Raw genomic sequence first — 27,995 nt, 5'->3', positions numbered from 1 at the left:
AGAAGTTCGGGTGTGAATACGTCACTAGGTGGGCTTTGAAGAGCGCTACACCATCTTTCTTGTGGGCGAAAACTCCCACAAGCGACCTTTATGCCACCGCTTTTAACAGACATGCAGAATCTTTGGAACTGAAGTTTTTTTAAATGTTGTTAGAAGCTGTATGTCTGCAAGGTCAGTACCCTTAACAGACCGCGCTTCCCAAGATCCTTTGTGGGACGCCGCAACTGTTAAAAGTGGAATGAGAGTGCTTTCTTTCTTTTTTAAAAAATAGTTTTTATTGATTTTTACATTTTTATCTTCATCACAATAGCATCATCTCAAATATAAATCCAAACCCAAATAGCTCCCTCCCCGCTACGACTTCCCTCAACTTCCTCTTCTGGTTTGTTGCATAATAATTTCCCCTGCTTTTTGGTTATATTTTAATATTGTATTCTCTAAATTAGATCCTTTCTTTATTCTGTTTGGTAATTGTAAGTGTTTAGTCAAATCCAGCTAATGAGCTTATTTCTTTTTTTCTTTTTAAAATATTTTTTATTCAACAATATCAACAATGATCAATCCAAGTAATCAAATACATTATTTTTTTGCCTCCCCCCCTTTTTATTTCTGTAAATACATGGTAATTGGTTCCCACTCCTTTTTGAAGTATCTATTATCTTTCTCTTTAATCTCTCAGTTAATTTGGCCGTTTCAGCGTGGTCCATACATTTGTCTTGCCATTCTTCTTTAGTTTGGTATCTTGCTGCTTTTCCACTTTTGGGCTAGCAGTATCCTATCCACTGTGGAATGAGATTGCTTTCAATGTACGGCGTGGATGTGATGCTTTTAGGGCCCAATAACATCTGGAGGGGCAAAGCAGTTTCCAGGTGCAAAACTGAGAGATGCAGCCAGGAAGTGCTAGTGGAAGATGAGACCTTGTCTCTGTTGATTGCAAGATAATTAAAAGCAACAAAAAGTTACGTGGCAAATCTAACCACCTTTTAAAATGTGGCATGTAAATGTTAATGATAAACAGTGCTTTTTTTAATAGAAAAAAGGGTGCCACTGCATATTCTTGAGTACCCCCAGAAAAAATCAAGCTGCGCTGTACAGCCAAGGCACTGTGGAACTCACCAAGGCAAGATGTGATGGCTAAAAATCAAACCTTTTAAAGGGGCCTGGACAAATCCATGAAATGATAAGACTATCAACAGTTACTAAGCCTCCTGTCTGAAAATGCTAGAGAGACAAACCTGAGGGCTCATTCAGACTTCCTTTTGTGCCGTGCTTCTAGGTACAGACCCATGCTTTAAAACTCCACATCCAAGTGGTTTTGTTTTGTTTTTAGTCCCAGCGCTTTCCCCAGGAAAACCTGCATTTTACAGCAGTTGGGTCTTCCACAGATTGCTGTTTGGTCCAGTTCAATGGTCAAATGCAGGTTTTCCAGGGGCAACGCAAAACCACTTGGGCCCATGCCTAGAAAGCACAGGACAACTGGAAAACCGTTTTTCGTTGTTACGAAAAGGCTGGGCAGATCCCCCCCCCCCAGCCCAAAAATTAGCAAACAAAACAAATGATTATAATTACCACCGTCTCATACTGCAAATTGAATCAGGACACACACAAGACCTAATGCGTGGGAGATCAGGGACTTTCTAACGTGTGGGTGTGGGTGGGTGTGACAGAGAGAAAGAGAAAAGAAAGAAAAAGAAAGAAAGAAAGAACGAAGGAAGGAAGGAAGGAAGGAAGGAAGGAAAGCGGGTCAACGGTCTTTGTGCATTTGTAGCAAAGCATATTCACACAACCTCAGATCACCTAGAAAGACGTGAGGATGCTCGGATTCTTATCTGGCTCCCCCTAGTGGCAGTTCTAGGAACAGTGGCACCTGAAGGGTTGTTTGCTTTTGTGTTTGCTTAGCAACCGGAGGACTTGGAGATCTAGGAGGCAGGCATGATGGAGTGGGATGAGGAGGAGGAGGAGAACGAGAAAGAGGCACAGGAGGTGAAGGTGAGACAGACGCAAACAGCAACCTAGCAGAGGGCAGCTGGGGAGGCACTGGAGTAGATGAGAGACCCAAAAGAATGGTGTTCCATCCTGCAGTCATGCAGAAAGGTCCCAGATTCAATCTTTGGCATCTCCAGGTGAGGTTGGGAGCATGGGCATAGCCAGGATTTCTGTTAGGGTGGGGCAGAACCAAGTTATCTGTGATGCAATTGGTCAGTTACTTATGTATTTTTGTTTGTTTACTTGATTGCCCCCCTGGCTACGCAAATGGCTGGGAGTGACCCTTATCCAGATCCCTGGAGAACTGCTGCCAGTCAGTGTAGACATTACTGAGCTAGATGGACCATGGGCTGCCTTGGTGTAAGGCAGCCTCCCAGGTTGCAGGGCTTCATTCATTTTGTGGTGGTTCTTTCTCCTACAGGAAGTGAAGATGTCAACAGTCTACCTGGAGTTCTTCCCTACTGCAGTCACTGAAGAGAAGCTTGAGGAAGCCCGGCAGAGAAAGATCAGTCGCATTTTTGGGGCTGCTAAGACCTTGCAACATGTTAAGAACCCCAACAAAGTGGGGACTTTTGAAGGGATCCTGCAGAACAAAATAGATGAGCAGTGAGTGCTGTCGCCCATTCTCCGTAATAGCACGTGGTGTTCTCACGTTTAAACTAAATTACTCCCAAGTTTTACCCAAGCAGATAGAAGCCCCTCCTTTATACGTGGTTTAGTTTGGGCACAACACCAAATTATAGTTTGCAGTCAGCAGGCAAACTAGAATCAGAAACAATTGTTTGCAGTCTGTTTCTAAACCATGGTTTATGTTGACTATGGATTGGTGCGATTTTATTTAATTAATTACAACTTTCTTCCGGGTTGTTCAAGGTAGCTTGCATGGTTTCTTTTCACCATTCCTCTGCTTTTGCCTTGCAAAATCCCTGTGAAGTAGACTAGGCAGAAAGGTGGTGACTAGTCCCAGGTCACTCAGTCTTCCCAGTGCTAACCGGACAGACTGATCCAGCTGTCCCCAACCTGGTGCCCTCTAGATGATGCTGGACTCCCATCAGCTTTAGCTGGCACAGCTAGAAGGCTAGGAAGATGGGAGTTCATAGTCCAAAAATACACAGAGGGCTACAGTAGGAGCTTTAACCATGTCGTTGGATTCTGCATCCCATCAGCCACAGCCAACATGGCCATTGACCAGAGATGATGAGAGTTACATTCCAGCAACATCTGGAGCAGGAGTAGTCAATCTTTTTATACCTACCACCCACTAATGCATCTTTCTTGATGTAAAATTTCCTTACCGCCCACCAGTGCTCGATGGAAGGATTCGGCTTGTGCCGTAGAACCCCCTACTGCCCACCTAGAATCCTGAAACGCCCACTAGTGGGCAGTAGGGACCAGGTTGACAACCCCTGATCTAGAGGGCTATATGTTCCTCACCTCTAATATAGATTGAGTCACAGAGATTACTGAATAGCTTTATGGCTGGAGCAGACTATAGTTCTTTTCAGGCTCTTCAAGATGGCTTCTAGTCAAGAAGTGGGTGGTGTGTTGCTGCTGCTGTGTTGCTGGTGCTAACAACTATGGCTTTCTCTCTTTTTTGCGTCTACAGTTGCAATAAAGGCGAAGAATACTTCTCTCAGAGGGAGTGGGAAAACGCTATCACCTGCTATACCAAAGCCCTTAACCTGGATCCTAACAAGGTAATAAGGTAGAGTTGAGAATTGTTCAGGCTCACAAGACCGTCTGCTGAACATAAGAACCGTGCTGGATCAGACCAGAGGTCCATCTGGTCCAGCATCCTCCTCCCCACAGCATTGAATGGGGTTCCTCTTAGAAGTCCATGAGCAGAACATGATCACAACAGCACTCTCCTCACTTGTGAGTTCCAGCAGCTGACATTTGGAGGTCTTCTGCCTCTAATATACATCCACTGTAGCTAGTAGCCATTGGTAGTCTTCTTCTCCTTGATAAGGCTACCCGCTGATGTGCCAAGGGAGCCATCCACAGTAGATAATTCTGGGCTGGGTGGACGTGGCCTGACGCTCTCCACCCTTGCTACAAAACTTGCTGAATCTGTCCCAGGTTGCCCAGACCAGGAGCGGACTTTTGTAATCTTTCGTAATATTGTACCATGTGCGGAGCCAAAATTTGGCACCCCCAAATAGATCTTCTGAATTATGGATCTTTTCAATTTTGCACCCCCCTCAACCTGGCAACCCTGTGCATGGGGAACCACTTGCACTGTCCTAAATTTGGCCTTGCCCAGACCAAATTGGCATGCAGCCCTACTCCCAGTTGCTGAAAAGAGAGGTTGCTCCCGAGAAGTCTCTTAAGACAAGAGCTCCTAGGTAACCTTCCCTTTCTGGGAGGGAGAAGCGCCTGCCAGGAAAAAGGCTGAGCCTTGTGTTCCTTCCAGTCCGGCATTGGGAAGGAGTTGGGAAAAGCAGGACAGATGTGGCTACCCTTGGTTTGTGTGTTGTATCTGGAAGGGTAGGGGCATTTTGACGCCACAGACAGTCCTTTTCTGCAGGTAGAACTGTATGAGAAGAAGGCAGAAGCTCTTCTCCAGCTCTGCGACTTCCAGTCTGCTGCATTACACCTCCAGAAGGCCTATATAGTGTCATCACATCAGGAGGACATCGGATGCCGCTTTGCTTTTGTTTTTCACCTCCAGGTAAACAGATAAAGATCAGCATCCTTCCCCAGCTCACTCAGTGCTTCCCTGCCACATCTCTGCGTCCCCTCCTACAAATGTATACCAGCATCACACTATTGGTTTCCCCCACCCACTGAGGGAATCATATATTTGTGGTTAGATGACGCTGTTTCACATGCAAAAGCAGAGCCAGAGTTGCCCAGTGAGCCAGGGAAATGTGATTTCAAATCCTAGCTTCAGACATGAAGCTAACTGGGTTCCATTGTGCTGGCTGGTGTTCATCATTTACACTTCCCTTGCCAGGTCATTGTGAGGTTTAAATTGTGTGTGTGTGTGTGTGTGTGTGTGTGTGTGTGTGTATCCTGTGTTTGATTTTGGATCTGAATATAATCAATAGAGAATCCACAGAGTTTTTGATACCGTGCTTTTCATTTCTGGGGGCAGTAATATTGTTTATTTCTGGGGACTGCAATATTGTGTAATACTACTTATTTTCTGATATTTGCATCCTGCCTTTCTTCCATGCTGGAACTCAGGTTCAGTGCTGAAGCTACATACACCACAGTAAGGTAAACTCTAATTTAGGCTTGTCATACAGTGGTGCCCTGCAAGACGAACACCTCGCAAGACGAAAAACCCGCTAGACGAAAGGGTTTTCCATTTTGGAGGCGCTTCGCAAAACGAATTTCCCTATGGGCTTCCTTCGCAAGACGAAAGCCCATAGGGAAATCTCCAGTACAGCGGGGAAGCGCAGCGCGTCTTCCCCACTGTCCTCGGACCTCCTCCGAAGGCTGGCGGTGGGGCGGAGAGACCTCCTCCCGCCGCCAGCCTTCGGAAGGCTCCTCCGAAGGCTGGCGGTGAGGCGGAGAGACCTCCTCCCGCCGCCAGCCTTCGGAAGGCTGCTCCGAAGGCTGGCGGCGGGAGGAGGTCTCTCCGCCCCACCGCCAGCCTTCGGAAGGCTGCTCCGAAGGCTGGCGGCGGGAGGAGGTCTCTCCGCCCCACCGGCAGCCTTCGGAAGGCTGCTCCGAAGGCTGGCGGCGGGAGGAGGTCTCTCCGCCCCACCGGCAGCCTTCGGATGGCTGTCCTGAAGACTTGCGGTGGGAGGAGGGTTTTCCTTCCCACCTCCAACATTCAGAATGCTGTTCTGAATGTTGGCAGTGGGGAGGAAAAACCCTCCTCCCACCGCAAGCCCCGGGAACAGAGGAGAAGCGCTGTGCGCCTTCCCCTCTGTTCCCGTACCTGTCCTGAAGGCTTGCGGTGGGGAGAAAAGCCCTTCTCCGCACCGCCAGCCTGGCAAGCGGTCTCCATAGGAACGCATTAATTGATTTTCAATGCATTCCTATGGGAAACCGTGCTTCGCAAGACGAAAAACTCGCAAGAAGAAAAAACTTGTGGAACGAATTAATTTTGTCTTGCGAGGCACCACTGTACACCCGGAATTTCCCGGACATACCCAGGATTCTGTCATCTGTAACAGCGTCCGGGCATATGGCAACCCATGTCGGAAGTGTAGATTTTTGTGTCCAGATTTTCACTTTTTGGCAAGGAAGCCAGCTTTTCTGAGTCATGTGGCCAACATGACTAAACCACTTTTGGCGCATGGAGGCAGTGGAAGACAGGAGTGCCTGGCGTGCTTTGGTCCATGGGGTCACGTAGAGTCGGACACGACTTATCGACTAAACAACAAGTTGGTGGCTCCCACCACATCTCATGGCAATGAAGTTCACAGTTTTAAGTGTGTGCTGTGTGAAGAAGCAACATTCTTTTGACTGTGCTGACTATCTCACAGTTCCTGTTAATTTCATAGTAAAAGTCTATGAAAAGCCAAAAATCGCCTCAAAAAAACCTTGTGAGGTACCTAGATTTGGTTGATAGATGACTACTGGCCCAAGATTACCCAGCCTGCTTCAGGGCCTAGTAGGGATTTGAACTTGATTCTGCCCATCATACCCCAGTGCTCTAACCACTACACCTCGCCACATTGTGTTATTTGTTAGGTTGTATTTATTTATTGTTTTCATTAACAGCTTTGGGCACCTAGTAGGTGGAACCAAGGGGGGGGGTATAGGTGTAAGCAGAGATGAGACTCTTAATCTCAGGGCCATGGGTTTGCTTCCCATGTTGGGCAAAAGAGTCATGCATTGCAGGGGGTTGGACTACATGACCTTTGTGGTCCCTTTCAACTCTAAGATTCTGTGCTTCTATGAAAAATTAGTGGACTATGGCACTATTCCTGTTCCTTTCACCCTACCATTAGGTGGAGCGAGGCAGCCTCCTCAGGCAGCTGATTCTGCCTGAATTGAAAGGGCAGCAGGTTGTTTTGTTATTTTATTTATTATTAGTGTATTGTTACTGTCAAGGATGGGCTCAGACATCAGGGGACTTATTTGTTTTTTTGCCTCAAGTGCCAGATTAATGTGTAGATGTACCCACACTTGGGGGCAAGAGGCCTACCTTGTACAATATGCCACCCTGCTTCAGGGAGCTGAATGTCCTGGGCTGTGTCGGCTACTTATTCCATAATTTTATGATGGTTCTGGTTTTTTGCAGGATCTGATTTCTTTCCGCAGGGCCTGTAAGACAGAGTTGTTCCACCTGGCCTTTGGCTTAGAATCAATTTAATTCCCCCCCCCCTTTGTTTTTTCCTTTCTCCTCCTGTGATGAGGCTGCATTTTAATGTTTTAATTGTTTTAATGTTGTATTTTAATCTTGTTTTTAAGTTGTATTTCAATCAACTTGTTTTTATTATTGGTTGTTAGCCACCCTGAGCCCAGTCTTGGCTGGGGAGGGTGGGGTATAAATAAAATTATTATTAGTAGTAGTAGCAGTAGCAGTAGCAGTAGTAGTATTAGTATTAGTATTAGTATTAGTATTAGTATTAGTATTAGTATTAGTATTATTTTTCAGGGCCAGTGTCTGTATGAGCAGAGTGCCTATCTGGATGCTCTCGAATCCTTCACTCGTGCCTCGGAACTTCAGCCTCAGAATAAGCTTTATCGCATGAGGAGGTAACACTGGGTTTGCAACAGAAAAAAAGATATACAGTGGTACCTCAGGTTAAGAACTTAATTCGTTCCGGAGGTCCGTACTTACCCTGAAACTGTTCTTAACCTGAGGCACCACTTTAGCTAATGGGGTCTCCTGCTGCTGCCGTGCTGCCAGAGCCCGATTTCTGTTCTCATCCTGAAGCAAAGTCCTTAACCCGAGGTACTATTTCTGGGTTAGTGGAGTCTGTAACCTGAAGCGTATGTAACCCGAGGTACCACTGTACACATTTGGAAGCAGAAGAGTTTCAAGAACAAAGGTGGGTCTCAGTCTCATCTGGCACAACACTGCACACTGTATACTACTAGCCTTTGCCAACCTGGTGCCCTCCAGATGTTTTGGACTATAAGTCCCAACAGTCCCTGGAGGGCACCAGATTGGCAAAGGCAAGTGTGCACTAAATTTAGGATGATTGAACAATGAAGGCTATTCTTTTTTAAAAAAGTATTCTATTAGTCTGGAATTTTAACAGATCATTACAGGTTGAGCCAACCTGGTGTCTTCTAGATGTTGTGGACTCCCAACTCCCCTCACCCTAGGAGAGTGCTATGTTAGCTATCCCTGGTTTATTGCAGACAAAAAACAAATCCACTTTCAAAGTCTTTCTTCCTCCAGAGAGGAAACAGTAAATTAGAGTGCAAGAGATCCCTCTTGAGAGCCACATTTTTATCACCTCAAGGGGACCTGTTGCCACGCCAGGGGCAAGAGAGCATTTTTGTTACAGTAGTAACTGAGGCCTACTTTTCAGGGCCCCATCTAGACACGGCGCTATTCGTGAAATTATTAATTATTTATTAAATTTCTATACTGCCCTTCACCCAAGAGCACAGGGCTGTTTACAGTATAAAAACAAAACAAACAAATAAATAGCATAACAACAAACAAAACAATACTCTCCCTCCACAGTTTAAAATGCCATATATTGCTTAATTAGCCAGGTTGAAGAGAAACGTTTTTGCCTGGTGCCTAAAGAGATGAAAGTGTTCCACAAATGCCACTGCAGTCAGAGCCATCGGGCCAGGATTGGCATTATATGCTTTAAACATCTTGCGCTGGGGAGTAACCTGGCCACTGAATTCTGTACCAGCTGAAGTTTCCGAACCATCTCCAGGGGCATCCCCACATATAAAGCAAGTGTTGCAGTAATCTAACCAAGAGGCAACTGTGCTTTAAAAAAGAAAAATAGTAAACAACTGAGATGGTCCCAGTGATCTGGGTGGGGCTCCTGTAAGGGGTAGTGGAGGGGATTTTTAAAAAACCCCATTACCTCTCACCATTGCTGTTCTGATCTGGATCTCTTCCCTCACCCTAATTATTCAAAACAAAAAAAAAAAAATTTCTTCCAGTAGCACCTTAAAGACCAACTAAGTTAGTTCTTGGTATGAGCTTTTGTGTGCATGCACACTTCTTCAGATACCATTTTTTTTTGTTTTGACTATGGCAGACCAACACGGCTACCTATCTGTAACCCAATTATTCAAACATGCCACATGCTTTAGAAGGAAAGCTCTAATTTATAGGTGTGGTTCCTCTAATGAGGTCCATGCCTTCAGAGTCTGTGTCCCCCCCCCCCACCTGCCTCCTCCTCCCATTGTTCCTCAGCAGGCCAGGTGACCTTTGCAGAACCCTGTGAGCACACAGGTTGAGATTCATGGCTTTGCTCTGCCTTTCTGTTTCGCTAGCATTGCCTGCCTCGCTGCCCTGAAAAAATACAACGATTGCCTTCAGATGGTCAATGAAGAAGTTGCTCAGGAGAGAAAGAATCCAGATCTCTTTGTCCTGAGGGCTCGACTCTATCAGTGCTTTGGAAAGGTAAATAGCTGGCCAGGTTGGTTTTCATTTGCAAGCGATGACCAGGTGGAGGAGAAGGTGATGGAAGAGCTCCCACCCCCACTTCCCGGGTCTAGGAAGACCACTTAACTATTTTTCTGCCTTATGTTTAATAATAATAATAATAACTTTTATTTATACTCCGCCCTCCCCAGCCAAGACCGGGCTCAGGGCGGCCAACAACCAATAATAAAAACAAGTTGATTGAAATACAACTTTAAAAACAAGATTAAAATACAACAGTAAAACATCAAAACATTAAAATGCAGTCTCATCACAGGAGGAGAAAGGAAAAAAGAAAGAGGGGGAGAGAATCAAACTGATTCCAAGCTAAAGGCCAGGCGGAACAACTCTGTCTTACAGGTCCTGCGGAAAGAAATCAGATCCCGCAGGGCCCTGGTCTCATGAGGCAGAGCGTTCCACCAGGCCGGAGCCAGTGTTGAAAAGGCCCTGGCTCTGGTTGAAGCTAATCTAACTTCCTTAGGGCCCGGGACCACTAGGGTGTTGCTATTTATGGACCTTAAGGTCCTCTGTGGGGCATAGCGGGAGAGGTGGTCCTGTAGGTAGGTCCCGTAGGTACAAGGGTCCTAGGCCATTTAGCAATTAAAATGCACTGTGCTAAATGCAAGCATGTTTTTAAAAAACAGAATTTGAATGTTAATATAATAGGAAATAAAAGAAGCAAGAAAAATGCAATTAAAATCAGCGTGAACCAGTGATTCCCACACTACTTCTTCCCCTTTCTCTGCTTGCCTTGCTCCCATGTATTGACTCTGCTGCTTTCAAATGTTCTGTCAACCTATTGCCCTGAGCAGCTGGTGCACCCGCTGTTCTCTGCATGCGCACCTGGCCACGCTCTTCCACTGCCTAACTGCATGAAGCTCACGGGCCACTAGTTGTCCACAGTCCACTTTGGGAACCCCTGGATTAGATGATAATGGGTGATAGAAGGGTTGGGGTATCCCTTCAAGCCTGAGGGCCACATTCTTTTGTGGGGAGCCTTTCAAGGTCCATGCAATACTGGTGGGTGGCAAAATTGAATACAGTGGTACCTCTGGTTGTGAACGGGGTCCGTTCCGGAAGCCCAATCGCAACCTGAAAGGAATGCAACCTGCGTCTGTGCATCTGCGGGTCGCAATTTGCCGCGTCTGCGCATGCGCGCGATGTCATTTTGTGCGTCTGCGCATGCGCAAGCAGCGAAACCTGGAAGTAACCCTTTCCGGTACTTCCGGGTTGCCACGGGACACAACCTGAAAAAACGTATTATGAAGCAAACGCAACACGAGATATGACTGTAGAGCTGTAAATACCCATTCACTACACATACTCACCCCTGCCCCACCCTCCATTACTCTGTATCCTCCACCCAGGCAAGGACTTATTAGAGTACAGGGACACTTTACAGCCAAGCAAAGAGTGTAAAGGCATTGGGGGAGTTCTGAGGGCCAGAGAAAGAGAGGTTCCTGAGGTTCCCCACCCCTGGGCCGCAAGGACAATTACTGGCCAGGTCTAAGGCCACTTTTTAAGTTTCTGTGCCATTTCTGCTTGCTTCTCTATGGCTCTGTAACTAACAGGGGAGAACATAAGAAGAGCCAGCTGGATCAGCCCAGAGGCCTGCCTTGTTCAGGTTTCTGTTTCCCACTGCAGCTAAGCAGGACACGAATGCAGCAGTCCCTCTCCTGCTGTTGTTCCCCACCACCACCCCTATCCCGCTGCCAACAGCTGGTATTTAGAGGCTCCATGATCTTGGAGGTGCCATTTTGTGGCTAGTCGCTGCTGATAGGCTTGTCTTCCATAAACTGGTCATGTTTTATAAATTTATTTAGAAACTTCTAAGTTGGTGGCTATCACCACCTCCTGTGGCTGCAAATTCTGTAGTCTTAGCTATGGGGTAGATCTGCACCATAGATTTAAAGCACACCCCACACACATTTAAAGCACATGACTTCCCTCAAGGAATCCTGGGAACTGAGGTTTGTTGAGGGTACAGGGGATTGTTGCTCTATGAGGGAAAGAAACTACAGTTCCCAGGACTCTTTGGGAGAAATGATGTCTGTTAGCTATGCTTTAAATCTATGGTGAAACGGACTCTCTCGGAAGGGAGGGGGACTCTCCTCCTTTGGAGATTTTAAAGCAGAGGTTGGGTGTCCATTTGTCAGGGCATCTTGTTAGTTAAGATTCCTGCCCCCACATGGAGTTTGACGAAGAAACCCTCTTTATTGGATGAGCCCAGGTTCCAGATAGCATGCTGCCTTCTCCATAGGTCACCTTCTGTTTCCACAACCTCCAAGATGCCCTTGAGTTGGACCCAGAGCACAGTGAAGCTCTGCTGATGCTGGAGCGCTTGAGGAAAGAGGCTCAGAAGTTCAAGGAGCAAGCTGTGAGCAAGGCAGTGAAGGGAAACCTGAAGGCAGCCCTGCTGAAAATCAACAGGGCCATTGACCACAACCCCTTGCAGGCAGACTACTGCCTCTTCAGGTAACCACCATCTCAGCACGGTTTGAAGGCCTGGACCTCTCAGGGTTTCCCTGCCAGAAATCTCTTCCATTTTGTGGCTTGAAATTATTAGAGGCAGCCAACCATGGTGCAAGAAGAAGCCTTTCTTCCGCCATTTTCTCAGCACCATGCATAATTATGTGCACCCTTGTTGTGTGCCCCACCCCCACTCCCAAAAGCCTCAACAGTCTTTGTTTTATTTGTGTAGCTGACAAACCATAGCCATTTCCTGGTGGCTTAATGTAGGCTCACAAGTGATCCATATGGTGGAACAGCTCACACAAAGCTTGATACCTAACCTCCCTGTAGATTTTTCAGAAGTGGAAAATACCCGTCTGAAACCCTGGATTGCTGCTGCCAATCAGAGTAAGTGGCACTGAGTGATTCACCTGGAATAAGGCAGCTTCCTTGGTCTTCTGCTTTGCGCTCTTTCCCGCTCCCAGCTCATTGCTAGCCTCCAGCACCCTTCCTTCCCCATTCTTGGGAACATAAGAGCCTGGCAGGATTAGGCAAATGACCCACCTAGTCCAGCCCCTGTTCTCAACCAGATGCCTGCGGGAAACCTGCAAGCAGGACCTGAGCACAAGAGCACTCTCCCCTGTCCTGTGGTTCAGAAATATGGCTCCCTCTAACTGTGAAGGCAGAGCAGAGCCATCTGGCTATCAGTCCTCCTCCATGAATTTGTTTAATCACTGCCTCCTGTGGGAATGAGTTCCACAGCTATGTGCTGCATATTTTCTCTGTTCCAAGTCTTCCAACATTCAGCTTATCTGGGTGCCCATGAGTTCTGATGTTATGAGAGAGGGATAAAAACTTTTCTCTATCCACCTTCCCCACGCCATGCATAATCTTCTGTCATGTCACCTTTTACTTGCCTTATACAGTGGTACCTCTGGTTGCGAACGGGATCTGTTCCAGAGGCCCGTTCGCAACATGAAAAGAACGCAACCCGCAGCGGTGCGTCCACGCACGCGCGGGTTGCGATTCGTCACTTCTGCGCATGTGCGTGACGTCATTTTGCACTACTGCGTATGCGCGAGCGGCGAAACCCGGAAGTAACCCTTTCCGGTACTTCTGGGTTGCCGCGGGACGTAACCTGAAAGAACGTAACATGAAGCAGACGTAACATGATGTCGACTGTATACCAAGACAGACTTTTGATTCACAAAGCTCAGCACTGTCTTCACTGACTGGCAGAGGCTCTCCATGCTTTCAGAAAGCAAGTCTTTCCGAATCCTACTTGGAGATGCCAGGACCTTCTGCATGCAAAGCAGGTGTTCTGCCTCTGAGCCACAGCCCCTTCTCCCAAGGAAATATATTATTGTGATCCCTTTGGCAGGGGAAACATCTTGAGAAGGCTGAGAGACTTTGATGCAGCCATTGGCGATTACCTCAGAGCCGTGGAGCTCAGCAGAGACGAGGATGGCAGCGAGGTTTGCGTGGAGGCCCAGAAGCAGGTGCTCCTCACCTATAACGACTTTGCGGTACACTGCTATGACAAAGGCTTCTACGAAGAGGCAGTGCTCCTCCTGAATAAAGCCATCACAGGGGAGAAAAATGAGAAAGGGCTCTATGTCAACAGAGGAGGTGAGGGGCTCGTGTATATTTTCTAGTTCTGTGTAGGTGTGGGTGGGAGCACCAAAATGCGGTGTTTTTGTGGGTGCTAGATCTCACTGAGTAGCTCAGCTGTGAATTTTGATGGAGCAAGTTAGGGCTGCAAAGACTTCATTGAAATTGTGTGAAATGGTTTATTATTATTATTATTCATTTTATATCACCCTTCCTTCAAAGAGCTCGAGGAAGCGTCTATGCTTTTCCACCCTTCCATCCCATTTCAATACAAAAACTCTGTGAGTTAGGCCAGATTCCAGACAGGGCCCTCAGCTAAATGAGATTCCCAGCAGCCAGGGAGTGAGCCTTCCAACTCCAGGGGAAGCAGAAGCTAAATAAATCGTGCAGATAGGCTTCATTGGCAGAATATGTGTATGCAGCTTGAAGGATTATGTAGTCCTTGGAGCACAGTTTGGATTACTATGAAACAGAATTTAATTGGTTATTAAATAAAATAAAATAATAAAATAAAATAAAATAAAAGGACAGCAGGCACATCTCTGAGTTCTCCTCATGCTTAGTAGCTAAGAATCTGGGGTCCATCTCATCGAAGTGGCTAGCTGGGTGCCTCTAGAAACCCCACAAGCAGGGCATGAAAAATGCCCCCGCTCCTGCCCAGCAGCTGGCATTCATCAGAGGCTCTACTTCTGATTGAATAAACTCTACACCACCCGTACGCCTCTATAATATTCTGCCCCCCCTTCCCTATAGAGCCCCATTTGAACAAGAGGCTCATCTCCTCTGGATTGAATTTGTGGACTGTAAGATCTTTGGGGCAGGGAGCTGTCCTCTTTCTCTTTGCTGCAAGGCAGAAACTTGCAGCAGTTGTCCAGGCTTTACCATCTCTGCGGGGGATTGAACCTGCGGCTTTCTGCATGCAAAGCAGGTGCTCTGCCACTGAGCCCCACAGCTCAGCGTATGTGTCTGTATGCTGAAAGCGCCTTATGAACCAATAATTAAAATAACAGAAGAAAACAACTCTTGTTTGCTGCCAGTGAATTCTTGGCTGTTCTCCTCCAGACTGCTTCCTTAAACTGGGTGAGCTGAATTTTGCAATGGCGGATTATCAGCAAGCCCTGGATTTACAGCCTTTCGACCCCAGCCTCCAGAAACGCGCAGCTTGGTTGTACGATGAGATGGGGCTGCAGGAGTTCAGGGAGAGGTATGCTGAGGTTGGCGGGGTGGGGCGGGGGGCAACCCAGGGTCTTTGGTGGTGGACCCAGGATCCTCTTCCTGAAAAGCACAGCACTGGTTGCTCAGACAACATCTAATATATAGCACATGCATATGCTATGCAAATCTCTATCATGGGCCTGTGCCCTGAATCCTTTAGGTAATCTTGCGGTGCCCCTGCAAACGGCACATTTACCAGAAAGCTCCTGGGGGGGAAAGACAGGCCTTTGCTTATGTGTGGTTTGACATTTTATACACCCCTTATTTAGGAATTCCTTCATGCTATGCACTGGGAGCATAAACAGAGAAAATAAATGAGCAACCACCACGATAATAGCAGAGCTGTGGTCCCCCAGGTGTTGCTAGATGCCCAATTCCCTTCAGTCCCAGCCAGCATGGCCAGTGGGTAGGGATGATGGGAATTGGAGTCTCAATGATGTCTGGAGGAGGCAGTCCTAAATGCCCAAAGCATGTTGCATCTCAGTTGTTCTTACAGCAGCCCTCTTAGGTGCTGGTTTTGACCTATAAAGCCTTAGACAGCTCAGGACCACAATACAGTCATACCTCATGTTACGTTTGCTTCATGTTACATTTTTTCTGGTTGCGTCCCGCAGTGACCCGGAAGTACAGTGGTACCTCTGGATGTGAATGGGATCCATTCCGGAGCCCCGTTTGCATCCTGAAGCGAACACAACCCGTGTCTGCGCATCTGCGCGTGTCGTGATTCGGCGCTTCCGCACATGCACATGACATCATTTTGAGCGTCTGCGCATGCAGCGAAACCCGGAAGTAACACGTTGCGTAACTTCTGGGTCGCCACGGAGCGTAACCTGAAAATGCTCAACCTGAAGCATATTTAACCCAAGATATGACTGTACTAGGGACATGGGTGGCGCTGTGGGTTAAACCACAGAGCCTAGGACTTGCCGATCAGAAGATCGGCGGTTCGAATCCCCGCAACGGGGTGAGCTCCCGTTGCTCGGTCCCTGCTCCTGTCATCCTAGCAGTTTGAAAGCACATCAAGTGCAAGTAGATAAATAGATACCACTCCAGCGGGAAGGTAGATGGCGTTTCTGTGCGCTGCTTTGGCTTGCCAGAAGCGGCTTAGTCATGCTGGCCACATGACCCAGAAGCTGTACGCCGGCTCCCTCGGCCAATAAAGCGAGATGAGCACCGCAACCCCAGAGTCGGCCACGACTGGACCTGGTGGTCAGGGGTCCCTTTACCTTTACCTTATGACTGTACTGGAAAGGGTTACTTCCGGGTTTCGCCGCTCTTGCATCTGCAGAAGCGCTAAATCTCGCTTTCGCACAAGCACCAAATTGCACCGTGCACCTGCGCAGATAAGGCACTTCAGGTTGTGGGCTTTTCATGTTGTGAATGGGCCTCTGGAATCCCATTTGCAACCAGAGGTACCGCTGTACCTCAAGGACGAACTCTCCCCATATTAACTGACCTGGACCCTGAGATCTGAGGCCCTTCTTCATGTGCCCCCCTCAACAAGAGATCCAAAGGGTGGCAACACAAGAACACACCTTTTCTGCAGTAGCTTCCCATTTGTGGAATGCTCTCTCCAGGGCGGCTATCCTGACGTCTTCATATACAGTGGTGCCTCGCAAGACGAAATGAATTCGTTCCGCGAGTCTTTTCGTCTTGCGATGTTTTTCGTCTTGCGGAGCACGGTCAGTCGCAACTGCACCTCTTCGAGCGGTTTTTTAAAAAAAGGAAACAAACTCGCAAGACGTTTTCGTCTTGCGAAGCAAGCCCATAGGGAAAATCGTCTTGCGAAGCAACTCAAAAAACGAAAAACTCTTTCGTCTTGCGAGTTTTTCGTCTTCCGAGGCATTCGTCTTGCGAGGTACCACTGTATTTAGGCACCAGGCAAAAATGTTCCTCTATAACCAGGCCTTTAATAATTATAATAAAGTAAGCCAATATGCCAACAGGTGTTTTCTCCCTGCTTTCAGTCGATACCCACAGGCCGAAGCATATTTCTCCCAGGCTATTGAGAATAACCCACGTGAGCTGAGGTATTACATGCACCGAGCCAAGACCCGCCTGTTTCTGCAGGAGACGATGGGAGCCAAGGAGGACCTTATTACAGCCTTCCTACTGGACCCCACAAGGGAGGAGGTACCTGCTGCATAACAGTGCATCTTCATTACGCCTTAATGCAGAGCCTCCCCTCACACAGTCCTGTAATCAGGGGCAACCTTACACTGCCCTCGGACAGGCCTCTGGAAATTAGGGGAAGGGGGAAACAGAAGGGCAGGTGAGCAGGAAGGAGTAAAGCAAGGGGGAGGCAAGGAAAATTGATTGCTGTTGCTTTTTTTTTAATCATGGAACTCCATGAAACGTACCTGGGGTTCCTGAGCAGTCTTCTATCATTTCAGAATGCTTGCTGCATCCATATGCCTATAGAGAAGGGAATCTTTCCTCTACCTGAGCGCTGCATTCAATAATAATAATAGTAATAGCAATAGTAATAGTAGTAGTAGTAGTAGTAATAATAATAATAATAATAATAATAATAATAATAATAATAATTTATTTATACCCCACCCATCCGGCTGGGTTTCCCCAGCCACTCTGGGTGGCTTCCAACCGAATATTAAAAACAATACAGCATTAAATATTAAAAACTTCCCTGAACAGGGCTGCCTTCAGATGTCTTTTAAAGATCAGATAGCTGCTTATTTCCTTGACATCTGAAGGGAGGGCGTTCCACAGGGCGGGTGCCACTACCGAGAAGGCCCTCTGCCTGGTTCCCTGTAACTTGGCTTCTCGCAATGAGGGAACCGCCAGAAGGCCCTCGGCGCTGGACCTCAGCGTCCAGGCTGAACAATGGGGGTGGAGATGCTCCTTCAGGTATACAGGACCAAGGCCATTTAGGGCTTTAAAGGTCAGCACCAACACTTTGAATTTTTGAATTCTCTTGGGCGTGCAGGGGGCCACATGGCAAATGTGTGACCTTTTTCTATGCTAGGAGAAGAGGGAGAAGAGGGAAACTCACAAGGGTATCTTTTAAAGCTTCTGTCACTAAAAAGTACCAGATTTTTCCAGGTATAACATGCCCCCATGTATAAGATGCCCCCTATTTTTTCGGACTCAAATTTAAGAAAATGGGGAAGATTGCCCAGAGTTGTTAAGCTTTTTTTGGGCGGTGTTGCCCAGAGTTGCTGAGCTTTTCTTTAGGGGGGGTTGTCAAGAGTTGTTGAGCTTCTTCGGCGGGGGGGGGGGGGGCTGAAGCCACCAATCGTATGACCACTTGCCACCAGCCACCAATAGATCGCACAATTTTTTAAAAAAATAATATTTATTAAAGTTTCAAGAAAGTTACAAAAATGTAAAAAAGAAAAATGACAAAAAGAAAAAAGAGAGAAAAAAACCAAGAATACAAAATACAGAAAAATAAAAACAATTAAAAACATTTCCATCTTTCCATGTCTTGTATTTCATTTACTTATTTCCCTGACCTCCTCACGCCTCCCTTTTTTGTATTCTAGTTCAATTAAATATTTCAGCAAATCCTTTCGCTTGGTTTTTATCCTAATAGTTTATCTTAATGTGCTATGGTTTTACATTGTCGTCTTTCAGCAATTAAAAAATCAATTTTTACCTAATTTTTTATATCCTTTCTGCTAAAACCACATTACTTCATTCCAACATCCTTCTAACATTCCTGGATTTTACAATGTTTCTGTAAATAAACTTTAAATTTTTTCCAATCTTCTTCCACCAACTCTTCACCTTGGTCTCGGATTCTGCCAGTCATCTCCGCCAGTTCCATATAGTCCATCACTTTCATCTGCCATTCTTCCCTGGTGGGTAGATTGTGTCTTCCAATACTTGGAAGTATTGTGTCTTCCAATACTTTGCGATGAGTATTCTTGCTGCTGTTGTTGCATACATAAAAAAATTTCTATCCTTCTTTGGTACCAATTGGCCGACTATGCCCAGGAGAAAGGCCTCTGGTTTCTTCTGAAAGGTATATTTAAATACCTTTTTCATTTCATTGTAGATCATCTCCCAGAAGGTCTTAATCCTTGGGCACGTCCACCAAAGGTGAAAGAATGTACCTTCAGTCTCTTTACATTTCCAACATTTATTATCGGGCAAATGATAGATTTTTGCAAGCTTGACTGGTGTTATGTACCACCTGTATATCATTTTCATTATATTCTCTCTTAAGGCATTACATGCCGTAAACTTAATACCTGTGGTCCATAACTGTTCCCAGTCAGCTATCATAATATTATGTCCAACATCTTGTGCCCATTTAATCATAGCTGATTTCACCATTTCATCCTGAGTGTTCCATTTCAACAGCAAGTTATACATTCTTGACAAATTCTTAGTTTTAGGATCTAACAATTCTGTTTCCAATTTTGATTTCTCCACCTGAAACCCAATTTTCTTATCCAAATTATAAACCTCCATTATTTGATAATAATGAAGCCAATCCCGTACTTTGTTTTTTAGTTTTTCAAAACTCTGCAGCTTTAATCTGTCTCCTTCTTGTTCCAATATCTCCCAATATTTCGGCCAATTGGCCTCCATATTGAGCTTTTTTAGAGCCTTTGCTCCAAGGTGGTGACAACCACCTTGGAGTTTTGTTTTCAAGCAAATCCTTATATCTTATCCAGACATTAAACAGTGCTTTCCTGACAATATGGTTTTTAAACGCTTTATGTGCTTTGACCTTATCATACCACAAATATGCATGCCAACCAAATACATTATTGAACCCTTCCAAATCCAATACATCAGTATTTTCTAGAAGTAGCCATTCCTTCAGCCAACAAAATGCGGCTGACTCATAATAAAGCTTGAGGTCTGGCAGGGCAAATCCACCCCTTTCTTTTATTCGGGGCTTCTTGCCCTGCCAGACAAATCTAGAAATATCTTTCTGCCACTTCTTGAAACATTCCATTTTGTCCAAAATTTGCAATGTTTGAAACAGAAACAACATCCTTGGCAATACATTCATTTTTATCACAGCAATTCGGCCTAGCAATGAAAGCTTCAAATTTGACCATATTTCTAAGTCTTTTTTCACTTCCGTCCAACATTTTTCATAATTATCTTTAAATAGGTTCACATTCTTAGCAGTCATATTAACCCCAAGGTATTTCACTTTCTTAACCAATGTTAATCCTGTCTCTTTCTGAAACTTCTCTCTCTCAATCGGTGTTAGATTTTTCTCTAAAACCTTAGTCTTCAACTTATTCAACTTAAAACCTGCAACCTGACCAAATTCTTGAATCAATTCCAGTACTCTTTTAGTACTAGATTCTGGCTCCTGTAATGTCAATACCAAATCATCCGCAAATGCTTTCAATTTGTACTGTTTAGCTCCGACTTGTATGCCTTTAACCAATTGGTCCTTTCTAATCATATTTAGCAAAACCTCCAGGACCGATATAAAAAGCAATGGAGAGATTGGGCACCCCTGTCGTGTTTCTTTCTCAATCTTAAACTCTTCTGTAACATTATTCACAATCAATTTAGCTTTTTGTTCTGAATAAATTGCACCTATACCGTTTTCAAAACCTTGGCCTACCCCCATTCCCTGTAAATTTTTCTTCATAAAACTCCAAGCAATATTGTCAAAGGCTTTCTCCGCATCCACAAATATCAAAACTGCTTTTGTGTTGATCTTCACTTGTAATTTTTCTAAAATGTTGATTATGTTCCTCGTATTGTCAGACAAGTGTCTCCCCGGGAGAAAGCCCGCTTGATCTTTATGAATTTCTTCTACCAATATCTTTTTTAACCTTTTAGCCATAATATCAGCAAAGATTTTGTAATCCACATTGAGCAATGATATAGGGCAGTAGTTCTTAAGCTGTGTCTTCTCAGACTCTGTTTTCGGTATGAGTGTAATATATGCTTCCTTCCACGACTCTGGTGTCTTTTTCCCTTCCAGTATTTCATTGCAAACATCCTTTAAAGGCTGTACTAGCCATTCTTTCAAGGATCTGTAGTATCTTGAGGTCAAGCTGTCCGGCCCTGGGGATTTGCCCAATTGCATGTTCTGAATGGCTCCTTCAACCTCCTGGTCTGTTATTTTATAATTCAGTATTAGCTTATTTTCTTGAGAGATTTTTTGTAGTCCATTTGTTTTCAAAAATCGGTCAATGTCCATTTCTTTCTGGGTCTCCTGTGTATATAAATGTTTAAAATACCTCTGAAAGCACTTCCTAATCTCCACTGGATTCTGTATATTCTTTCCCTCCACTTCCAAATTGGTAATAGTATTAAGCTTTTGTCTTTTTTTCATTTGCCAAGCCAGCAATTTCCCACATTTATTTGCCGATTCGAATGTCTTTTGTCTCATCTGTTTGATCTTCCATTCAATTTCCTGATTCATCAATTTCGTATATTGTACTTGATATAACTTTATCTCTTTCAGGATCTCCTGTGATTTTGGTTTTGCTCTCAGTCTCTTTTCTCCGTCCTTTATTTTCTCCAGAATGTTATCCTTTTTTTCATTTTGGATTTTCTTCTTAATTGCGTTCTGCTGTATCAAAAACCCTCTCATGACTGCTTTACTTGCGTCCCAGATTACTCTTTTTTCAACTGTGGTATTCAAATTTATCTCAAAGTAGTCTCTCAAGTTCTTTTGTGCCTTTTTAGTCACTTCTTCATTCCTAAACAAAGTGTCATTCATCCTCCATCTAAAGGAGCCAATACATCGCACAATTGACGCAGCAGGAGCAGGCCTCCGCACAACCACCAATCACCCGCCCAATTGCCACTAACAATCTCCTGCTTGAGACTGGAACCAATTGCCACTCCCCCTATGCACTATCTATGTATAAGACGGCCCCAAATTTTAAATTTCACAAATTAATATAGTCTTATACACGGAAAAATACGGTACTTGCCCCAAACCTAGATGCATGCAAGAGGTATTTTCACTGTCTAAGGACTCCTCTCAGCCAGGTGAAAGCACGCCAGGAACTGGATGAAGCAGGGCTGGTGATAGCTGTGGCCAGGGGAGAGTCCCAAGGGCCAGATGGAGGCCTAGAGGGCCGCATTCAGTCCCTAGGTCTTAGTCCCCGTCCCCCCTGCTGCTGTAAGCCTGTCATCCAAGATGTTGCCAGTTCAGCTCTTGTCAACCATACACTTACTTGGTTGCTTTAGACAAGCATCTCCCAGAAGTAGTACCTCGGGTTAAGAACTTTGCTTCAGGATGAGAACAAAAATCACATGGCGGCGGTAGGAGGCCCCATTACCTAAGTGGTACCTCAGGTTAAGAACAGTTTCAGGTTAAGAACGGACTTCCAGAATGAATTAAGTTCTTAACCAGTAGTGCCACTGTAAATTTAATTAATAAATAAATACACAGAGGAGAGCAACCAGGATGATCAAGGGTCTGGAAACTAAGCCTCATCATGAGGAACAGTTGAGGGATTTGGGTACGTTTAGCCTGGCGAAGAGGAGACCGAGACGAGATAGGATAGCCATCTTCAAATATCTCAAGAGCTGTCACATGGAAGAGGGAGAAAGTTTGTTTTCTCCAGCTCAGGAGGATAGGACCTGAACCAATGGACTCAAATTACAGTGGTGCCCCGCAAGACGAATGCCTCGCATAACGAAAAACGCGCAAGACGAAAGGGTTTTTCGGTTTTTGCGTCGCTTCGCAAGACGATTTTCCCTATGGGCTTGCTTCGCAAGACGAAACGTCTTGCGAGTTCGTTTCCTTTTTCTTAAAGCCGCTAAGCCGTTAATAGCCGCTAAGCCACTAAGAGCTGCTAAGCCGCTAATAGCCGCTAAGCCGCTAATAGCCGTGCTTCGCGAGACGAAAAAACCGCAAGATGAAGAGACTCGTGGAACAGATTAATTTCGTCTTGCGAGGCACCACTGTACAAGAAAAGAGATTCCGGCTAAACATTAGGAACAATTTTCTTATGGCAAGAGCTGTTCAACAGTTGAATAGGCTCTCCTTCAGTGAAGGCTTTTAAATAGAGGTTGGATGGCCGTCTCTCAGGGATGCTTTAGTTGAGATCCCTGCATTGTAGGAGGTTGGACTAGATGATCCTTGGGGTCCCTTCCAACTCCCCAGTCCTATGAGTCTATGTGAAATGCATTGAACGCTGTAAGCACTGTATAGCCACCAGGGATAAGAGTTAAAAAAAAAAAAAATCCATTCAGTTGAAATCACTTCTCTTCTTTCCCCCTTTTTTTCTTTTTCAGATCCACAGTCTGGCCAATAGTTTGTTTCCAGGAGAGCCCATACAGTCTGCCGTTGACAGTAAAATTGGAGAGCTTGCTAAAGCTCTTCTGGACCGGAGGCTAAAAGCTTGCCCAATATTCGAGGCCTCAGCCAACCAGAAAAGGTACTGCAGTGAGCACAAACATGGTGCCATAAAACCAGGCTCCTCCACTGGTGTCTTTGGGTGATTTTCACCCTGTGCAAGTGACCACCTCAAAAGGAGCCATTGTTGCTAGAAAAAGGATTCTTTCCTGATTGCAGTATGATCACGCTGTGTGCAGTCCCCTTGTCCTTGGTCCCTCCATCTGCCAATATGGGGTGGGGAGGGGCATGAAACCTTACAGTGGGGGTAGCCAACCTGGTGCCCTTAAAAACCCACACACATTTTATTCATTTTGTTAAGAAGTGCAAACAATAACGGAAAGAAATAAAACAAATAATAAAAAATGCAAATCATGGAGCGTCACAGCCTGGAAGGACAAATGTACAAAGATGCAGCACAGCTCTAGAGGGATAATAAAGTTTTGACTCATACAAAGATTCCCTTTACAAATAACGAAGGTGTGTAAAAATGAAAGTAGCCTCAACCTGTGAGATCCATTATTGGGAATAAAGGTTCTAAAAAGTCTCAGACAAGCCAGTTGTTTACATATATTGGTGACATTGCGCAACTGAGTGCCACCCAGTATTTGTGCAATAGTAAAAAAAATCTGTCATTCAAGTTCTGTCCTTAATTTCTTTTCAAGAAGGGCAGTTTGCCCTAATGTGCCAGCAATTGAAATTGTTATCTTCCAGGATTTGGCAATGGAGCCCATGGCTGCTGCTAAGAGATGAGAGGTTTTTTTTACTTTTCTAGCCCATTCTGTTTCCATCTACAGCCGTGGTTCCCAAAGTGGGAGGTGTCTCCCCTTGGGTGGGTGGGGATTACTGGGGGTGGGGGCTCTAAAAGGTAAGGGGGTGGCAAGGAGTGCTGGAGGTGTAAATGACTATCAGACCTTGAAAAGCTGGCATCACTGAATCAAGTGAATAAATTATGTTGAATTAATTAAGCTATATAGTTTTAATTGGATTTATTCAAGTAAACATGCATTTATTCAAATAAATGTGCAATTAATTGTTACTGTTTTGAATCCTATTGTGTTCTAATCTTCTGGATAATGTTATTTATGGGATAGGGAGCAGTAGAGATAAGTTTATAGAACCAAGGAGGCAGTGGCCCAAAAATTTTTGGGACCCACTGACCAGGCTCAAAGGAGACAGGTGGAAGGATGGAGCAATGGTTTGTTCAGTTATCAAAGATATCTCCGCAACACTTTATTCCAAAATTCATCCACCTTGGGGCAACCACCATAGGTGCTTTTACAGGGATAGAGAAGCTCTACCCAGCCAAATGTTGTTGGACTACAACTCCCATGAACTCTTGCCAGTATGGGTCAGTTGTCAGGGATGATGGGAGTCCAACAACATTCAGAGGGCTTCACCTGCCCTAGAGGGTGGTTTTAAAGATTGCACCTATATGCTTGTGAAGTGATTCAAACACTTGAAAGCATAGTAATGATATTATGATTATGATTTCCAGAAGGCCTCTAGTCTAGTCTATGCACCTCTCACCAGGAGAGGGGAATGACATAATGGTACCAAAGATGCATGAATGAAGCACAGGACAGAAAAGCAATGGATGTTCAAGAAAGATTATATCCTTGAGGATCTGAAGTTTTAAACAACTGGGAGTCAACCTTTAGCTCTCAAAGGTCGTAAGTGCTGGTGTCTGCAAAGTGCAGCCTGCATGGGGTAGCATGTAGCCTGTAGGCCTGAAACCTCCAGTGCTAATATTTTTGCATTTCCTTGCTATTGCCTTTGGCATGTCCTCCTCCACAAAGCTTATGTTTTGCTATCTGCCCTTTTCCACCCTCCCACAGTTCAGAGTCAGAAGGAAGTAGTTCTCCCAAAGATTTCTACATTCAAAATGATGAGCCAGAAGCACCAGAGGAGGAAAAGAGGAAGCAGGAAACGGCTGCTGAAGAGAAAAGGCTGAATGAGAAGATGGCTACCTGCCTGAACAAGTCTAACATGGTGAGGGCTGTAGCTCAGCAGCAGTGCAGGTTCAACCACCAGCGTCCCCAGTTAGGGCTGGGAGACAGCTCTGTCTGAGACCCTTGGAGAGTCATAGCCAGTCCGCATAAGCAATATTGAGTTAGGTGTATCAGTGGTTTGACTTAGTGTAAGGCAGCTTTGCTCCCTGTGTTCCTGTGTCTCAGCAATCATAACCTGCTAGGGCAGTGGGAAGCACCTTTTCTGGTGCAGCTGAGATAATTCATTTGGTTCACATTACGGAGATGTAGATTTTTACTGACTTGGTTGGCGGTCTAGATTTGGGCAAAGCTGTGGAGTCTGCTCCACTGTTGAATTAACTCTTACTTTCAGAAAGCTCTTCATATTTAGTTGGAATATCCTTTCTTGTGACTTGAATCCATAGGTTTGGGTCCTACCCTCTGCAACTGGAGAAAACAAGCCTGCTCCATCCTCCATGTGACAGTCCTTTAGATATTTAAGAATGGCTATCATATCACTTCTCAGTCTCCTCTTTTCTGGGCTAAGCATACCCAGCTCCTTCAACTGCTCCTCATAAGGCTTAGTTTCGCAGTCCACTGATCATCTTGGTTGCCCTCCTCTGCACACATTCCAGCTTGTCGACATCCTTAACCTGTAGTGCCCAGAACGGGACACATACTTGCCAAGCTGAATGCAGCCTTCAAAAGACCAGGGCTGGCTATGATTCTTGAAGTGTGACATAGACATTTAATAAATAAAATGCCTGGACAGGCAGCACAGTACAACTGAGGCACCTGCCTATTATTAATATAATCCTGCCAGGCTTTTCTGCTTGGTCTGGTGGACAGGCAAGTGGTGATAGTGGAGAAGCTTCTCCATTTAGCCTGGAAAAAGAGAAGTTTCAGAGGAAATGAAACAGTGGTCCTCAAATATCAGAAAGCTGTCAAGTGGAAGCTGGAGCAGACTCACCCCCTATTGCTCTAGAGGGTTAGAACTAAGAAGGAAATGGCAAGGAAACAGAATTCAGCTAAAAACTGAGTGAGTTTGGTGAGCACTGGGAGTAGATATTTAAACAGAGTAGATATTTAAACAGAGCACTGGGAGTAGATATTTAAACAGTGGATGCTCGGGTTGCGAACGTGATCCGTGCGGGATGCACGTTCGCAACCCACAGTGGCGCGTCTGTGCATGTGCGGGTTGCGATTCGGCGCTTCTGCGCATCTGCAAAGCACAATTTAGTGCTTCTGTACGTGCACGGCCCCCGAAACCCATGGTACAGAGCAGGAAGTAACCCGTGGTACAGAGCTGGATTCTGAAGAGCAGCTGCTGGGTGACTCCAAGGTCCATTCCAAGACTATGATTTAACTGTTGTGGTCTCTTGCGCTTTTTGCAAAGCTGCAGAAGGCAGCCAGATCTACACTGACATTTCATGTAAAATGGTGCTGCATCTCTCTGGCAGGTAAACAAAGAGCTTAAGGCAGCGCGAGAGAACACGTCCCTGGAGCCTACCACTGTCCGCCTGGACCCTTGCCCCCACCTGCCTGAAAAGGAGCATTCAGAAGAACCTTACAAGTGGCGCAAGTTCAGCCAAGGCATTGGCCACTTTTAGCTCATATTACAACCATTGCATTTTTTTTCAGTCTCATCATAAAGAAGTAGACATGAACCAGGCTGGCTGAAGTTCCAATGCATTTACTTACTTAAAGACTACAGCCACCAGTTCTGGCAAGCACATGGTGGCGTGGTATTAATCACCAAAGTAATGTGTCTTCCATTCCGTTCCGTTGATAGGATCCCAGTCCACAAGACTTGTCAGCTCCTGGTGCAAAACTTACCATGGGGCTACTTCAATTCTACAATGAACACTTTTTCTCAGGTACAGCAGTAGTTATTGCACAGCTCCACATGCCTACTCATGGAGGAATCGGGAGCAACTTAGCAGTTGTGGGCCAATCTGTTTTTTCCCTCTCAGATAAATACGTGAACACTTAGCCTTGTTCTGCATATATGGATTGCACACAGCAGCACTTTTTGTCTAGTGTGGTATCAGTTGAGCCCTCTTGAAAACAAAACTTATTCTGCCATTACCATGTTTAGTCTAGTCTAGGAGCTATCACGTTCACTGCAAGCACATACCAGTATTATTTTTTATGTAGCCAAGGCCATTACATAAAAACATACTAACGCAGAATGGCTGTTTGTGCCTTGACAGCTGCAACTGTGTCTTGTAGCCCCTGTGCACTAAAGGTAAATCAATACCTTCTGAGTAGCTCAAGCCCAGTTTTGGAACAAAATAGGTCCTGCATGTAAGGGTCCCAGACACCCACACTGCTCATCTGCAGATTATTGCAGGAACAGTAACTTTAAAAAGGGAAATTTATACAGGAGCCTTTAGCAAGACAAAAATATAGGTTTGGGCTGATTTACTGGTAAACACTCTTAACTGCTATGCCTATTCATAGACCTCCATCTTGAAAAGATGCAAATTCTCTATTCTTAATTTGAAATAAAAAAACAATTGTGAAAGTCTCATTTTAAGGAGGTTCTTAACATAAGACTCTAAAAACGTTTAAGGGGTCATGATAGGAGCTTCTGTCATTGGTTTTCCTCTTCCTCTGAATATACAGAAAAAGCTTGTCTGTACCACAAGCCTTTCAGAGAGAAAGTTCCAGAGCCTTTTTGCCAATTACTAAGTGGCAATAAATTGGGAGACTGTATGTATTCTGGTTTGGATCTAGGATTGCACAAGGAATCTTTCCCATCTCCTCCTGCCCCATGGTGTCTCTGAAAAGCCTTGCCAGAGAGTTGGAGCGAGGACCCACCAAAAAATATGTATTGTGTTGTAATGGGGCTGGATTTGGGAAGAGAGAATCACCCCAAATGGGATGGTAGAGTATCTTGTCATCTGATAACTCGCATTTACGTAAT

At 45.3% G+C, this 27,995-nt stretch overlaps 1 protein-coding gene across 5 annotated transcripts; it reads left to right on the top strand.

The window, feature by feature from the left end:
• Window positions 1-82: 82 nt before the first annotated feature.
• On the top strand, window positions 83-27,599 carry TTC16 (tetratricopeptide repeat domain 16). Of its 5 annotated transcripts, none has more exons than XM_083597319.1 (14): window positions 83-145; window positions 1,900-1,989; window positions 2,408-2,592; window positions 3,593-3,683; window positions 4,514-4,657; window positions 7,547-7,647; window positions 9,367-9,496; window positions 11,778-11,992; window positions 13,350-13,597; window positions 14,642-14,783; window positions 16,762-16,927; window positions 22,997-23,139; window positions 24,935-25,088; window positions 26,527-27,599. In XM_083597319.1, the coding sequence occupies exons 2-14, from the start codon at window positions 1,933-1,935 to the stop codon at window positions 26,674-26,676; spliced, it is 1,926 nt and encodes a 641-aa protein (XP_083453445.1). In that variant the 5' UTR covers window positions 83-145; window positions 1,900-1,932; the 3' UTR covers window positions 26,677-27,599. The 5 variants fall into 5 exon arrangements, with proteins under 5 accessions (XP_083453445.1, XP_083453444.1, XP_083453443.1 ...); XM_083597318.1 differs by lacking the exon at window positions 83-145 and adding an exon at window positions 153-171; XM_083597317.1 differs by lacking the exon at window positions 83-145 and adding an exon at window positions 257-382.
• Window positions 27,600-27,995: the final 396 nt, after the last annotated feature.

This window comes from Podarcis filfolensis (genome assembly GCF_964270895.1).
Source record: "Podarcis filfolensis genome assembly, chromosome: Z".
In the NCBI taxonomy this organism is placed as follows: domain Eukaryota; kingdom Metazoa; phylum Chordata; class Lepidosauria; order Squamata; family Lacertidae; genus Podarcis; species Podarcis filfolensis.
The sequence above is the reverse complement of the archived record's forward strand: the minus strand, read 5'-3'. Positions and strand labels throughout refer to the sequence as shown.